Source organism: Salvia miltiorrhiza, chromosome 8 (genome assembly GCF_028751815.1).
Source record: "Salvia miltiorrhiza cultivar Shanhuang (shh) chromosome 8, IMPLAD_Smil_shh, whole genome shotgun sequence".
Taxonomy (NCBI): domain Eukaryota; kingdom Viridiplantae; phylum Streptophyta; class Magnoliopsida; order Lamiales; family Lamiaceae; genus Salvia; species Salvia miltiorrhiza.
In genome coordinates this window covers 19662484-19678301 of record NC_080394.1, presented here as the reverse complement: position 1 = coordinate 19678301, position 15818 = coordinate 19662484, and the positions used below count along the sequence as shown (strand labels likewise).

The window sequence follows — 15818 nt, the reverse complement described above, 5'->3', positions numbered from 1 at the left end:
TTTTTTTATATATATAACCGGATCCGTGGGCCGGATCTGGACCGGATCTGGGTCTCAAAACTTTTGCTCCAGATTCAAATCCGCAAATCTTAAGAGTAATTCAGATCCGGTCCAGATTCATTGGATCCATTTTTTACAAGGTCCAGATCCTATAAAAAGGATCTGGATCTGCGGATCTGGACCGAGTCCAGGATCCATTGCCATCCCTATTAGTAGGCCTTTTGCGTTAATCATTTTATGGCTAACCAACAATTTCCTACTCGAATGGTGCGCACTGGTTCGCACATGCGATGAGGCATTGAGGAGCCTAAAATTTTGACAAAATAACTTGTAAAGATGGATTGGTCGCATCTCGCGCTCAGTGCGGCTCAGCCCAAATATATTGGACTAGGATGAGTGAATTGTGTTAGAAAATTATTTTGAACTTTATATATTATTATTATTATTATTATTATTATATAGAAAATTGAAATATTGTTTCATAGTTTAAAATTTAGATCCTTGGAGATGTTGTGTTTTATTTGGGTAAATGCAGCCATCTATTTCTTTTTCTTTTTGATAATTTAATAATATTAAATAAATTAATTTAAAAACTGCATCATAGGGACTCGAACCCAAAACCTTTGGCATTAAGTATTAACCATTAACGCTTGGCTAACACATGCACACGCCATCTATTTCTTAATAATGCTTACCTAGGCTATTTATTTTCTACAAACTCTAATTTTTGTTTATTTGTTTATTTTTTGAGAGAATTCGACAAACTCTAGTTAGGCATATAAGAAACCAAACGGAAAGAAATTACAGAGTGAGAATGGAAAGAGGGAGCCGCGAAGAAGCAGACGAAAGGAGAGAAGCAGTTATATCCTCAGCGACTTCTTTACGCCCCAATTTCAAGCCCAATCCTGGAATTACTGAATCGCAGCTCTCCAAATTTCAGGTTCTCCAATAACTCTTCCTTGCTTCAATTTGTATGCAGCAGAACTGCAGGGACATAAACCCTAAAAATGATCGATTTTGGTATTATCCGTCAATGCTTTTCAGCAAGAAGCTTATCCCCTTCTTTTTTGTCTTTCCTTTTGTATTGATCGTGGGACTCTCTGTTTTCATGATTAAGTTGCATGATAATCTCTCTATCACCTTCAACTTTCAATTTGTTTGTTATGAGTGGGCATTTACAATTATCTAAATACTGTAAATGGAAACGATGCAGCTGGGAATAGAGTAACCAATGGTTTTATATTTATTTACATCTTTCTCCAAAATATAGAAAAATAAATAAATTCATATACTTCTTGTTGAATTGCCATGAGATGAAACTGTGTTGAAATTGAATTGAGTTAATTAGTTTCCATTTTTTTCTCTTTTATGTTTCTCTTTTTTAAATTGTGATCATATGTGATTACTCTGTAAGGAACGCAATAATTTGAAGCTCTTTCTTTCTCGTTGTGATTGTCAGGAATTGCATAGGAGGCGTTTACAAATCAAAGCCAAATCTAAAATACACAAGCGAGACAAAGGTGTAAAACGTTTTGTGCTTTCTTCGACCATTGATTCGCTCTTTGATCGGTTTCTGATTGTTGGAGATGTGCAGGAGCTGATGGGAAAGGGAAGACCCACAAGAAGCTTGCTGAAATTCAGGAAAGCTCCGACCAAGAACCAAGTAAACCTACTACTATGGATGGCACCGGTGACTTAAAACCAGAAAACAGAGTGGGGAACGCATCGTGTGGAGTAGACAATGTAGCAGCAAAAACACGCCACAAGTTGTATTGGGGGTATTCTCAGGCTCTCATTCACAATTATTTATCTGTTTTTTTATGTTCACTTAACAATTGGGAAAGATAGGTGGTCGAATAGTAAAATGAAAGAAAATACCTCTACCAGCATGAGTTGATAGTGTATTGACCTAATTGTGTCTGAGAGGTGATTTACTTGGATCTTTATACTCTTGTTACAAATTATATAGGCTCGACACGAAAGAGAGGTGGGAGAGGAAGTCCAACATGTGAGAATGCCACCGCAAATTTTGTGTGGAGTCGGGGATGCAGCAGAGATTGTGTCGATTATCTTCTTCAGCTCCAAAGACAATGATGAGATTGACTTCTTTTGTGGTGTTCTCTCCACGGGTCATATAATCTTCAGGCATTGCGAAGTGAATGGCAAGTTTTCATGACGTTTGGTGAGACGACCTTTTTGTGCAGCGGCAGCAGGATCTTTCATTTCATGTGATTATTTGATTATAAAGTTGTGCAATATATATGTTCTGTAAATAGTCCACATTCTGGAGGGCCTAGAGACTGATTGCTTTCATGTAAGTCTGCTATTTAGATTTTAGAGTCTGCATCAGCCTAATGGAATTGGAGAATATCAGATTTTTATTAAGGTATCTCATCACCAAAAAGAAAAGAAAAAAAAACTGTGATTAGAAATGCATGATGTTATTCCAAATGCAAGTGAACAACAACTCTGTCCATGTACATGATGTTCCCAGCTGGAGTTGCACTATAAAAACAAAACAACTTTCTACAACTAAAAAGTTGAGAAACTACAAAAAATGTGTCAAACAGCTGGACTTAAAGCACGTTCTATTTCCTCCAAGGAGCGGCCCTTTGTCTCGACGACATTGCCTGATATGTACATAACTGCAAGGAGACACACAGAAGCGAATCCCAGGTACACCGTGCTGATCCCAAACTTGGTTACAACACTCAAGAAGTAGAGGCCAATCACAAAATTGGATATCTGTTCAAGCGGGAATATATATGGTTTATAACATGTAACGGATAAATCCCAAGTCATCAAATAACAGACTGCATAAAACTCAGATTCTGTTGCATTTGGGGACAAGACCAAGAAATTGTTTCATTAGTAGAGATCAACACTTCCATAAATATATAGTCAAACACAATCTGAGTCCTATTAAGTAGATATCGACTCGACACTGTTCGTGTGTGACACAAACAGCAACCTTGGGCACTATCTCTCTCTTAAAGATATGCAATAAGGAATTGTCTGCAAAGCCTGGAACACGTGATCCCAATCTACTTTACACGTATAAGAACATCATTACCAGTTACCCTACTTCCACTCTTCTCAAACATACAGAATATAAAGTATTTTTAACATATGCTATTGTATTTCAAGTGTGAAATGGCTACATGAGGTGCTTAACATGCCTCAGTCTCGATAAAGACATTGAGGCATATGCAACTCGAATTTGCTACTGTTGCCAAAACTATGGAGAGAGTCATTGTATAAAACTCCATTTCATCTAGGCATTCTTTGTTCGGAATTTCCTCAGGTATCTTCTAGTATGTTTATCTTTTGTTGTAAACTATCCCAAACGTTCTCAGGGTCATAATATTTATTTTAGGTCGCACAATACCCATCTTGTTGGATGTTTTCTAGCATATGATTTGTAGAACGGGAGAAGCAAATTTTAAGGGAATATATTTACACCTTCTAACTTCATTAATCTATCTCACATTTAGATCATCCAATAAACAACTCAATTTAAATAATCTATCAATACCATGTTGGAATTACGGCTGGGTCATTTAACTCCCTTTTTCACTCATTTTTACAATTTCTGATTTGATCTTTGTAGGACTAAGAAATCTCAACAAAGTGCTTGTTTCCTAAAACACAAAAAGTAGATAAGGCATCCAAATAGAGTACTGGTGCACCAGAACATCAACATGCTCACCCACAAAACTCAATGAAACTCTACTTATATGTCGTAGCACTCCTATTGTTCAAACCAAATATTTTATTCAGACTTACGGGAGGCAGAGACTTCTATGTGAAAATGAAGCATGGGAAAAATAAAAGAACAGAGAAAAACATTTCCTCAAAATTTTGCTTACCCAATGCATGCCTAAAGATAATGCCACTGCTTTTGCTCTGATTCGAGATGAAAAGATCTCTGGAAGTAGAAGAGCAGGCACAGGACCAGCACCGAGCGAGAAAGATAAAACATAGCTGTTTGACAAACAGAATGTGTTATTTACGAGACAGTATTATGACTTCAACAAATAAACATGAGCTGCAAGCAAACATCACTTACAGTACAGTCCCAAGAACAGCAAGTGTTCCTGAATATGGTGCCAGAACCGTCCAAGTAAAACTTAAAGAAAGCAGCAACATTGAAGCAGCCTTTCACAGAGGAAAAGGAGAATTAATAAAAGTAATAATAATCATTAAAAGACGAGCAAGAAATATAGAGACCACATATTCAACAAATTTACTTGCTCAAGCAAAGTTCAAAGAGTAATTCAAGTTCATGCCAGCAATCTACAGCAGGTCATCCTTAAATATGACATGTGAAAAGAATTTGAAATTTTTTGACAAATAATATGGCACCTAAGTCTAATGATAATAATGATTATGGGAAAAGATTAAAAAAAAAAAATTAATACCAAACTACTGCTGAATTTCCGGCCCAAAAAACCCAAATATGAAATTAAGCACTAGGAGATAAAATGGGAAAGGAAAAAGCATGATGAATCTAACAAGAAACCTATAAAATATACAACAGACGGTTAGAACTTCCACAGAGTGCAACTCGAGATTTTTGGATTTCTCCAACTTTTTGCTGTCATTATGGATAGAACAAAGAGCACAAGCATAGCGAAATAACTAGAGAAAGTAAGGACTACAAGATGGCAACGCCTCAGGCCCAATGGGGTGTTGGCTCACAGCAATACAATGCCCTAGAAGTAACACTAGCCACTACTTTGCTTCCATTCTAGTTCCACCAAAATAGTTACCCAAAGTTGTTAGAAAAGTCAGATGTACTCCTTGACGCAGGCTTTCAACATTTTTATATTAAAGGGTATAATTGACTCTTCTAGCAGCTTGAGTAAACCGTTTTGGCAAAGCAAGAATGGATACCAAGTCCTTGTTAACGAAGCCCGTCGTGCCGCGTATCACAATTGGGCCCCCACCCATGGGCCTGGGTTGGTTACAAAGAGCTTAAGAAAAGCCCTTGTAGACAACAAGGAAGATATGTCTTTTCCCCTAACTTCATTTCCTTCCGTTTCTTTGTTTACTTTTATTTTTAGTAACTTTGGTCATAAAACTCAGCAAAGGTTCATTAGAGTCCTGCAAACTAAATCGTACCATTCCAGCAAAGCTTGTAAGAAGAAGGCTCTTGCGTCCTTGCTTGTCCATCAACGAGGATGCAACAGTTGTTCCTAGAAGAAGATTAACCCAATAAGGAAAAACACTTGCGGCCACTAAACCACACAACTTTTTACAACTTCCAATGCCAAGACTAACCAATTACGTTTGCAGCCCCAACAAGAGCGCTGGCAGCAACATCAGATGTAATTCCAGCACTGCGGAATACCGAAGTTGAATAATAAACAACAGCGTTTATCCCAGCAAGCTGCTGGAACAAGAAGAGAGCCGCACCTACACTAACAACTGCAGAAAATGTGAAGAATATCAGCAGACCCAAGAGATTCATGCATAAGTTTCCATTATTCAGAGTGCAATCAGTAATAGGGACAACAAGAAAAAGAGAATCAATATCCATAAACAGTAATGATGAATCGGATCCAAAATGAACAATTTCATAATAGAAGATGTACTTTTCCAGTAACGGCTGCTGAATAGATCAAACCAGCCTGCTTCTGGTTCCGTGGAACCCTGTCCTGCTTCATCCAAATCCCTCATAACCTCAGCAACTCTTTCTTTCCCAAATAGCCTTTTAATAGATACTTCGGCATCAGAAATTCTTCCTTGCTGCAAATACAAACCGTGCCTCATTTAGCACTATCTATCAAACTATCACGTCAAACATGCAGCCACGAAAGCATGGAGGTTGCAAATTTGCAATCAAGTTCACAATGAAACCTGGTAAAGCCAACGAGGACTTTCAGGAGAAAATGCCATTCCAAGTGCCAGTAAGACAGATGGAATAAGTGCAACACCAAACATCGACCTCCACCTAATACGGGAGAGAGAGGACAAGCCAATCAGTCAAAATGATAAAATGTAAGAGGATAATCTTCATGTAAATAAACCTAGAAATGATTGAAACATTAAAATCATATTACACTTATAAATAACAATATAAAATTCATAAATGAAGAAAAATATGATAGTAACATTCCTTCAAATTTGTCATTTTCTAGACCAGTAAATGGTCATCTACTTCAGACCAATTCTAGATTTATTTCAGTTAGGCTTTTATGTCTAGACATATTCCCAGGGTGCTTATGAATTGGAATACAACATGAGGATACTGAAAACAAAATCAGGATCCGACCCCATCCTTGCAGATAAAGTTTAGACAGCTGGAGAATTCTACCTGCCTCTATCAAAGTAAAGGGGCTGGTACCAGATACGAGACACTGCAGAAAATTAAGCTTTGCAACTAACTTAGCCTTATTGCTCGAAATTGCTACAGAAGCATAATGGATAGATTGATGCTATCCATGTCCATAAACTAAAAGTCATCTGGATATTATGACCTAAGCATCTTATCTCACTCTAAATGAAAAGTTATGGGAATTGACGCTCTTTCTTTCTTGAAGCCTCGTTATGCATAGCAGGCAATATGAGATGCCTTGCATGGAATGTTAAAGTATCTTATTGAGCTTCTCTTATTATCCCCTCAAAAGTATTAGACAAATAAAGAGATCTTAATACATCTTATTCTTTCAGATAAACAAAGAGATCATAAATAAAAGATCATAAGTCAATGATGCATTGATGCCAAATTAGATGTGGTGATACTCAAAATAACAAAAAGTGTGTAAAGTTTATCATTTGACTTTTAAAAAACTGTAAGCTACAATAAATTAATTTGAAGAAAGAGGGTCAAGGAAATCAATTCTGATCCATTTGCAAATCGCAGAATCAATTTTGACTCCGTCTGTACAGGAGAAAGAAGTCCCCTGTTTCCTGCTAAGAGTGAATTCGGGAAGAAGGAATTACCACAGAGGATTCCCGGCCAAAGGTAGACCAGCTACCAATGCTGCAAGAATTCCAATACATATAAATAGCTGGTTGACAGATCCAAGTGTACCTCGGATTTCAGTCGGAGAGATCTGGCAACAGAAAGAGGGATAGGGATGTAGTAATCTATATAAAACATTAGCATGAGAAGTAAGAGAAATCGATACCTCAGAGATGTAAAGTGGCACAATTGCAGAAGAAACACCAATCCCAATGCCAGCAAGTAACCGGCCTATTATCATTGTCTCTATATTCTGGGCAGTGGCACTGAAATGAGAAGAATTTTAGGCATTGTTTTCCCAACCCCCTGCCCAAAAACATTATCGAAGAAATTGTGTCCTCCGTGTAAAAGTATGTACCAAAGAAATGCTCCTACAGCAAGTGGAACTGCATCCAAAATAAAAGTCTTTGTTCGCCCAAACTTATCTGCCAATGAACCACCAGTAAACGAACCAACTGTGGCACCAGCGAGAAGTGTGCTAACAACCCAGCCTACAAGATAAACAAAAGGCAAAAATAATTGATTCATATAATAACGTTGAATCCCGCCAATAGTGACTCTCCAAACAAGAAATATAACAACTATATACTGAAAGTGAGTGAGTAATCAATCATATTCCAAGCAAAATAAACATATACTGCATCAACAGCGAACCGACCCCTGACCAGGAAGGTGTTAACAATAAAATCTGATTTAGATACATCAATCTATGGATTTTTCCAGCACAGTTAGAAACAAAATTCCCTTTCAAGCAGAAGCAATTGAGAAGTAAGGTACATCAGATCCCAGTAAAAGAAGGTTAGAGATTTGAGCAACAAGATTAAGCACACACATCCTTCCTATGTTTCTATTTGATTATTAAGTTGAAGATAAATCAGAACTCAGATTCACTCACTTCTGACCTATATTTTGCTATATTTTCTCTGGCCTCTGGTTCCTTATCCTTTAACATTTACTGATATTAGGTATGGCTAATCCCAGATTGCATCTTTATCTCTCTTCTTTCATTTCCGCATGAAAAATAGCAGAATTGTATTGTGTATCTGATTGCCTTTCTAACCCTTTATTAAATGGACCTAATAAATAAAAGAGTCAGCAACAACTTGCCTTGGAGCACCGTGTTTTCCACAATTCCAAGATCCTTAGCAAGGTACTCGAGAGCTCCATTAACCACTCTGAAGCATAAGTGTGACAATAGAACGAAAGAAATAAGCTTCAGAAAACTAACTCAAAAGCAATACAAATTGCATCTAGCTCAAGCATCAGTGTGTTGCGAAAGCAAGAATGACGCATTTAGCCATTCGTTGGACTAAAAAAAATCAGCTAACAAAAGAACATACCCTAGATGATATCCAAATAGAAACGCTCCAAGACAAGCAACACCAACATATGGCAACACGGATCCAGACGATGTCACCGGGATTTTCGCAGGAGCAACATTCTCAATATCTCCTTCTGCACAGATGCTGATTGTTATTGTAAGAAAGCACTAAGTTCAACGAATGGATACAGAAAAATAATCCAAGCTAATCTAACATTTACTTTGATTGATTGATTAATTATGAGCTTGTTTGACCATCTTATCCTTCAAATACTCAATCCTATGTTTTAGCAATCTATCCTATCACTCAAAGTAAATGCCCCCTAAGAAAATAATTAGCTCGGCACAATATAAACCCCCAAGAAAAGTAGCACCACGTATCCATATTGGTCAATGTTAGAAACCCCCACTGCAAGTCTTACAGTAGCAACAATCTCTACTGCTAACAAGTGACAGAAAAAAGAGGTATACACATGAAATCAGCAGAGAAATACGAACCAGAAGCTTGAGCTCTGACTAATCTAGCCTTGGCCGATGATCCGAACAGACTCTGAATACTACCTCCAGCTCTCCCCATTGAAGTCGAACCGCAGCTAAGCCTCAAAGCATTATTCCTCTTCGTCGCGCGAAGACTGCATCCTACACCGAGTGCTAATCTCGGCAAAATCCTGCGGCTGTGGAGGCCCAAGCACGATTTTGTGTTGACGGTGTACACGGAAGCTTCCATTCTAACACTAAAACTGACCGTCAACGCTGAGATTCATAAAAGTCCAAATCACGAAAAAAAATAGTGATTATTAAATGCAGTTCGATGAGAGGCACCGCGGCGGTAGAAGTGCGCATGAATTGTGCACTAGAAATTGATATAATCTCGAATCACCATAAGATCATCGTTGTGGTCCGAATTCAAAGCAAAAACACCGAGATACAAGAAAAGGATAGGAGACAGAGAGTATTACCGTTACCGGTAGCGACGGCGGCGGGAAGCGGAGAGAATCCGATAGGTGATTGGTGAATGGTGGTGGTTTTGGTGGTTTGCGGTGTAAGCGTGAATAAAATTAGTACGTGGGGAGTAACGTCTCACTTGGCAGCTTACTTCGACGAGTCCGGAAGCTCAGACTGCTATAAATCAATCATAGATTTGTTCGGATTATCTGTAATTTATTCGGATATATTTTTGCTGTTAAAATTTTAAACATATCCAAATATGGTTTTCCGATTATTGAGATCCCAAAATACCAAAGAACAAAAAAGAAATCCGATACTGTAGAATCATTCATTTATTTTTATGGATAAGGATGTATTACTATTAACAGAACAGAATTATGTGATTATAGCTGGAGGTTATTTCTTATTACTTTGATTTATAGTGTGGGTAAATAGGTAATGTATATCCACTTACGAAATTGTACTAGTATTTATCTATGACTTGCATGATAAAAATAATATTGATTAAATTATCGCATATTTTGATGGAAATAATTTTTTAAAATATGTACGATTATAGTAATTTCTTGACGTGTGAAAAGGTAAAAGAGAGTAATTCAAAAAAAAAAAGGTAAAGAGAGGGCAAAAACGCCTTGTGATCTCTTGGAAGGATATGCCGTCTGCGTAGTACTATTATGTTTTCACATTAGATTTTGAAGAATGTTGGAAATGTCGGAGCGTCGTCTGACGTGGCCATTATATGCGCTGGAGATGATAACTTCAATCGTCTGACGTGGCCGTGATATGCGCTCGAGATGATAAGGGTAGGTTCAATCATAAACTCAATTTTCAGTTTACAAAGTGACACCGCACCATAACATCAGCTTTAAAAGTCAATTATTTTTTTCTCAACATTTCCTCTAAGCTCATATTTGATTGGAGATTCATTTAATTGAATCTATTACTTATTACTCCCTCCGTCCCTAAAATAACTTCATCTTTTTCCATTTTGGGACGTCCCCCAAATAACTTCCTCTTTCTTTCTTTCCATTTTTGGAAACCTACCCCACCACTAATAATACTTTATTTATTCTCACTTTTCACTTTTCACCACTCTCAATACTAATTATAACACTTTTCACAACTCCCAATAATAATTATATCACTTTTTCTCCACTATCAATACACTTTACAACTTTTTATTAAAACCCGTGCCGTCCCCAAAGAGGAAGCCATTTCAGGGACGGAGGGAGTATTTGATTTGAGTAATGGATTAAACATTACCCTTACTTGAGATAATTGAATCTATTACTTATTATTTGATTTGAGTAATGGATTAAACATTACCCTTACTTGAGAGTAACTCAATCACCCAATTTATTACCCCTCAAAATAGAGAGAAAACAAAAAAAAGAAAATCCCTTACTAATGATTCATTTCTATTATTTAACCAAACACTCAATAAAAATAATGGTTAATTGTTATCATTCCACTCATTTATTTGATTTCATTCTCTTTCCATTCTCCTACTTGAACCAAAAGAGCACTAATAATGAATCAACTTTTTAAGAGCACCTCCAGCGCTCGTGTCGAGCGCTGGATCGACGCGGGGCGAGGAGGGGGGCGCCGCATTGGAGACACGGCCTGATGCGAGGCCGTGGCGAAGGCTAGACCCGGGGCGAGCGGCGATGGTATATGGCGCGTCCTTCGGACGCGCCCAATTTAAAAAAAAATCAAAAATCTTTTTTTTAAATGACCGTTGCTTTAATTTTTTTTTTAAAATCGGCCGTTGCTTTTGGAACGTCTATTTTGATTTTCTTTTTTTTTCTTTTTTCTTTTCCTTTTTCCCTTCTATAAATACTGATGAGGAGTAATATGTGTAGAGCAGAGGATCGGTCTTCGTCAGAGGAACGGGCCTCGTCAGAGGAATGGGCTTCACCAGAGAAGTCGCCTTCATCAGAGAAGTCACTCCCGCCAGAGGAATGGCCTTCGCCCGAGAGATTTACACACACCATGTAAATCTACGCTTTTCTTCACTCGCAATACTACTGCAGTCTTACTTTCGTGCTTTCAACAACTTAGCATTTCTCTCGCTTTTCCAAACAACACTAGGTATAATTCGTAATTCTACAACAAATCACCGATTAAATCTATATCTGTCCGTTTATAATTCACCATGTCTCGTGACCAGGACGATAGTCCACCCCACCATTTTTCTTATTTTCGTTCGTGACAAGAGACAAGTTGCACCAACTCCTTGAGGGATCGACCCTTGCTTACCATTAGACACTACGCCTGTCTTGGGCAAGGTTATAAATTTATTTGTACGTTGACCAAAATGACAGCTTCGCTTAAAACCTGAAGTATGGTCGCGTTAGTGCATTAGAATGCTAATATTTTGGTTCAGTGTTGCTTTATTTGCTAATCCTTTCAACACACTGACCACTTGCATTGCACTCAACATAAGCATAAAACTGCTCTTCAAGTTTTATCAGTCTGACTTAAGTCACTGATCCTAAAACTGAAATCTGCATGAGCTGAAATGAGAAGTCAAAAGATTTTCATAGCGAGTTAAAATTTACCACCATAATTCCGCACACGCTTCAATTTCTATTCTAACTGACTTGCTAACGAGTAATCAACAAAGTAGATAATTGATCATCTGTTAGGCAGAATTTTCATGAACATTAGTCAGCAAACATCCGTTCGTTGATTTGCATCTATTAGGCTGACTCATTATCAACATCATTGTCTTAGAACACTCAAATTGATAAAGATTCAAGATTGCTAATTGGTGTATTCCCCCCTTCCATATGCCAGCACATACTCGCCACGGGACCAACATTTCTCTAACACATTTCTCAGCGTCAGTGAGATCGCCCAATCCATCAAACGTTTGAGGTTTTTCCTTACAAAACTTTACCTCGATTGTAAGATCATGTGCTACTTGTGGATAAGGTTCTTTAGGGAAAACTCCCCTACTACGCCGTGTCCTCTCAGTGCATCTTTCATTCTGATTGATAGCTATTGAGAATCAGAATAAGAAGAGACTCAAACAGCATACATATATATATATATGTGTGTGTGTGTGTGTGTGTGTGTGTGGATATGTACAATATATACCGTTTTTATGGTATAACCATGTGAAAGTCAAATTCTATGTAGAAACTAATTTTAACTTTAGTGGAGTAACATAAGTGAATCCTTAGTCTGAAGGCATTGCTTCTACGTTGAAACACGTCTATTTTTTTTTTTTTTTCTGAAACACGTCTATGTTAAATATTGGTACATTACCAGTCCTCTCTAAATCGTTCAAGCGAAGCTAGCACGGCTTACATTCCCAAAGCATTCTTGGGGAGGGTACTCAAATAGTTTGTAGGAGGACCTTATCATTTAATCGTATAGGCAGTGAACCTAAGATGATGACATAAAGCCTTTTCATTCATTGATTGATTCATTCATCATTGGAACCTTAAGTCATGTGGGCATAGAATGCCCCTTTCATGACAAACTTGCTTAAGTCGGAAGGATTCAGAGAATCCAACTCGACTATACATTCATTGATTTGTTAAGGGTTCGGGTGGTCTCAAACACGACATTAATCTTGATTATATGAGTCTGAGACTCAAAATAACAATATGAAAGCGATTAGCAATTCATACAATATAAAATATGAAAAACGATAAGCAATTCACGTAGAATCATTCATTTAAAGCGCCCATTTATTTTTGCTTCATAAACATTCAAAACTTTTTAAACTTTTAAACCGTACCTTTGTTATGACAGTGTGACGGAAAATTGATGGTTAATGATAATCTTAAGTGTGGAGATACTATTTTAGACTCGACATTAGAAGCTTACAATTATAGAGGCATGAAAGGAAACTGAAGCTCTGATACCATTCTATCACACCCCAATTCTTGAAGGAATATCTGTATTCGAGGTGCGACCAATTCATAGTAATAACACAAGGGAAAAACCTTGCTTAGTCCAAATAACAGGGCAATAAGTTGGGCAAAACCCTTTTGAATGAAGAAAGAATGACATCGAATGATGCTAGTCATCAACAACATAGCTAAACCTTAGGATCACAAGTTTGGTTTCATGCTTCTAATAACCAACATTCATTAACAGAATATTTGAAAGTTAAGAGTCTAAACTCGACAAGAGATGTCATTCATAATATAACATAGAAGTCTTAAGTTAGGGAAACGAAAGACAAGATAAGAGCTTGTGCTACAACGGAAGTCAAAATACGGGGTTGAACCCTAGCCTCAGCTCTGCCCCGTCAACACCAGTCAATCAACCTAAAAATATTATAAAATATATTTTCATATACTTCTTCCGTCCCATTGATCTTTTCCTGTTTTTTTTTTTTTTTTTTTTGTCTCATTGATCTTGTCCTGTTTTTATATTTGGTAATGATTTTACACTACAAACAATATAGCCCACACCTTTACACACTTTTACTACACTAATTATATCCTCATTAATAACCGTGCCCAAAAGAAATGGGACAAGCCTAATGGGGCAGAGGGAATATATAATTAATATCATCCTCAATCCTTCTCTCTCTCAACTTGTGAAACCTTAGACCAAATCTTGCGTCATCCGTCATGGCTGCTGTCGCAGAGGAAAGAGGAGGTAGCGATGGTGATTTCTCGCAGTATGGCCGTCCGTTTAAGAGATGAGTGAGAGAACAGAGGGAAGTAATGGTTGTTTAAGAAATAAGAGAGAGGAACGGGGAAAGTCGCACTATTGAGGATGAGACTGCGGTAGCACGGAGGAAGGTGGTGCTAAGGGTGGCGCGCTGAGAATCTCTATTTTTCGGTGATCTTCTTCGATGAATTTTATCCCCTTCTCGCAAATCTAGGACTTCGAGTTAGAGGGGATGGCGTTGGGAACGGGCGAGAGCCACGACAACGGCAGCGGTAGGGGTGCTAGGGATTTGGGGATGGGGGCAGACCCCTTGTTGTTCCCTTCTGGCTAGAACAAACGTAGAAGCTCAATGTAAATGGAATCTAGAGGAGGAGGGACACGAAAAGTAGCAGGTTGTGTTCCTTTGTTGAATAAACGGTTTGATGTTCGCATTTCAAGTTTTTGTTAGTATCACCATTCAATTCAATGTTTTTGTTCTAAACATTTTTAAATTCAAGAGAATTTTGGTGGTCTCATCACTATCCCCAACTTTAAATTGTGTTTCGTTTTAAATCTAGATCTGATTTAAGATGCTTCACTTCGTGCCATATTTGAGATTGGAAACAGGATTTTTGTTTTCTTGAATTTTCTGTCTTTTGTGGATCAAGGAATAAAAGGTGAGATGTGTAGGTGAGGCTAAAATGCAGCTCATTTTCATTTTTTAGGAAAGGAAAAATTAATAGTAATTAATAATATAAAAACTGATTAATTTAATTAATAAATCAAAATAAAAAAATTCAGCTTAATTAATTTAAATATTAATATTAAAATTTATTCAAAATCACTAATTATACATATTAACTTTGAATCACGGTGCTCAAAAGAAATGTCTCAAATTCGTTGAGACGGTGAGAATATTTTGCTTAAAATATAATTAAAATAAAAATGAAAAAAATATGCTATATGTCTAAAATGAGAAAAAAGATGAAGAAAGTAAAAATAAAAAAATTTAAATTTAAATTTATTTCAAATTGGAAATTTCCTGTTTAATATTGCGTAGATTTCATTAATGTGTGCGTAACAATTATTAAAAGAATGCAACTACTCTATACTATATGTATATAAACTTCTAGTTTCAAGCTAGACAGATGAAAATAGACAAACAAATTGACAATAATGTATAAGAAAAAGAAAGATTTAAAAAAAAAAAGCAGATTATGGGCAAGCAAATTTTACCTGTAATTCGCCAATTCTTTTTCCACCATGTGAAGATAGACTAAATTTATGCAAATCCAATTTCCCCGATCATACATTTTATTTACTTTTTGTGTTTGCTCTAAATTAAAGCATGTAAATGCTTAAAATCTAAATGAAAAATAATCCCTTCTTCTTACCCTTATCCCTGGAAAATATCGAACCCAACCCAAACAGATTCGCAGATGGAACGTTCAAAATCGGGTTAATTTTGACGGCGCCGTTATACGAACCCTTCTTTAGCGGCGGCTTATGGTAGTTGCTTGAATTCTGCTTGGGCGAGCGCTTGACGCTAGCCGTGGAGCCGGTGGAGTTGCTCCGCGACAGGAGCGGCAGCGGGCACAACGTCCTCGCATAGCCGCTGCCGCAGTTCCAGCTCGCGCTCCGCTTGAACCCCCAGAACGACGACGGCCTCTGATTCAGCTTCTCTGAAACGGCCGGCGGGGGCGGAGGAGGCGCCGATCTGAGAAGCGGCGGTGATAATCGTTTCTTGATCTGGATGGGGAGGATTTTGCCGTCGAAGAAGAGCTCGTCGGCAGAGGAGGATTCATGGTCGAAACTCTCGCGGAAAACGCAGAAATCGAAGTCGATGCCGGAGGAAGGCGAGCGGGGGTAGTGCTCGACAGGAACGACGTCGTCGTTCCGAAGATCATGGGAGAATGAGATCCGAGGGCTGCTGGGGCCGTCGGGGAAGACTTGGACCGCCAT

General features: G+C 37.8%; 3 protein-coding genes across 6 annotated transcripts; 1 reads left to right on the top strand and 2 right to left on the bottom strand.

The window, feature by feature from the left end:
- Window positions 1-661: 661 nt before the first annotated feature.
- LOC131001694 (uncharacterized) lies at window positions 662-2385 on the top strand. 2 transcript variants are annotated; one of them, XM_057928272.1, is made up of 4 exons: window positions 662-940; window positions 1460-1520; window positions 1595-1778; window positions 1970-2385. In XM_057928272.1, exons 1-4 carry the CDS (start codon window positions 815-817, stop codon window positions 2010-2012), a joined length of 414 nt encoding a protein of 137 aa, XP_057784255.1. In that variant the 5' UTR covers window positions 662-814; the 3' UTR covers window positions 2013-2385. The 2 variants fall into 2 exon arrangements, with proteins under 2 accessions (XP_057784255.1, XP_057784254.1); XM_057928271.1 differs by having other exon boundaries at window positions 715-940; window positions 1595-2385.
- Window positions 2386-2422: 37 nt separating this feature from the next.
- Window positions 2423-9650, bottom strand: LOC131001566 (plastidic glucose transporter 4-like). Of its 3 annotated transcripts, none has more exons than XM_057928037.1 (14): window positions 9251-9650; window positions 8790-9044; window positions 8311-8425; window positions 8078-8145; window positions 7329-7461; window positions 7137-7236; window positions 6949-7061; window positions 5863-5956; window positions 5598-5751; window positions 5284-5430; window positions 5125-5198; window positions 4070-4158; window positions 3870-3984; window positions 2423-2745 (listed from the first exon to the last, which is right to left on the bottom strand). In XM_057928037.1, exons 2-14 carry the CDS (start codon window positions 9016-9018, stop codon window positions 2563-2565), a joined length of 1614 nt encoding a protein of 537 aa, XP_057784020.1. In that variant the 5' UTR covers window positions 9019-9044; window positions 9251-9650; the 3' UTR covers window positions 2423-2562. The 3 variants fall into 3 exon arrangements, with proteins under 3 accessions (XP_057784020.1, XP_057784018.1, XP_057784019.1); XM_057928035.1 differs by having other exon boundaries at window positions 8790-9025; window positions 9251-9615; XM_057928036.1 differs by having other exon boundaries at window positions 8790-9019; window positions 9251-9542.
- Window positions 9651-15221: 5571 nt separating this feature from the next.
- On the bottom strand, window positions 15222-15818 carry LOC130998165 (uncharacterized). The gene has a single exon (XM_057923596.1). It carries the CDS (start codon window positions 15816-15818, stop codon window positions 15222-15224), a length of 597 nt encoding a protein of 198 aa, XP_057779579.1.

Bases quoted from the DNA above. Each gene is read 5' to 3' on its own strand.
- LOC131001694 (XM_057928271.1), top strand. From the start codon at position 815: ATGGAAAGAGGGAGCCGCGAAGAAGCAGACGAAAGGAGAGAAGCAGTT. The intron at 941-1,459 runs GTTCTCCAATAA...TGTGATTGTCAG, and splicing joins CGCAGCTCTCCAAATTTCAG to GAATTGCATAGGAGGCGTTT. The intron at 1,521-1,594 runs GTGTAAAACGTT...GGAGATGTGCAG, and splicing joins AATACACAAGCGAGACAAAG to GAGCTGATGGGAAAGGGAAG.
- LOC131001566 (XM_057928037.1), bottom strand. From the start codon at position 9,018: ATGGAAGCTTCCGTGTACACCGTCAACACAAAATCGTGCTTGGGCCTC. The intron at 5,431-5,597 runs GTACATCTTCTA...CATTTTCTGCAG, and splicing joins CAGCAGCCGTTACTGGAAAA to TTGTTAGTGTAGGTGCGGCT. The intron at 3,985-4,069 runs GTAAGTGATGTT...TTTGTCAAACAG, and splicing joins GCTGTTCTTGGGACTGTACT to CTATGTTTTATCTTTCTCGC.
- LOC130998165 (XM_057923596.1), bottom strand. From the start codon at position 15,818: ATGGCGGTCCAAGTCTTCCCCGACGGCCCCAGCAGCCCTCGGATCTCA.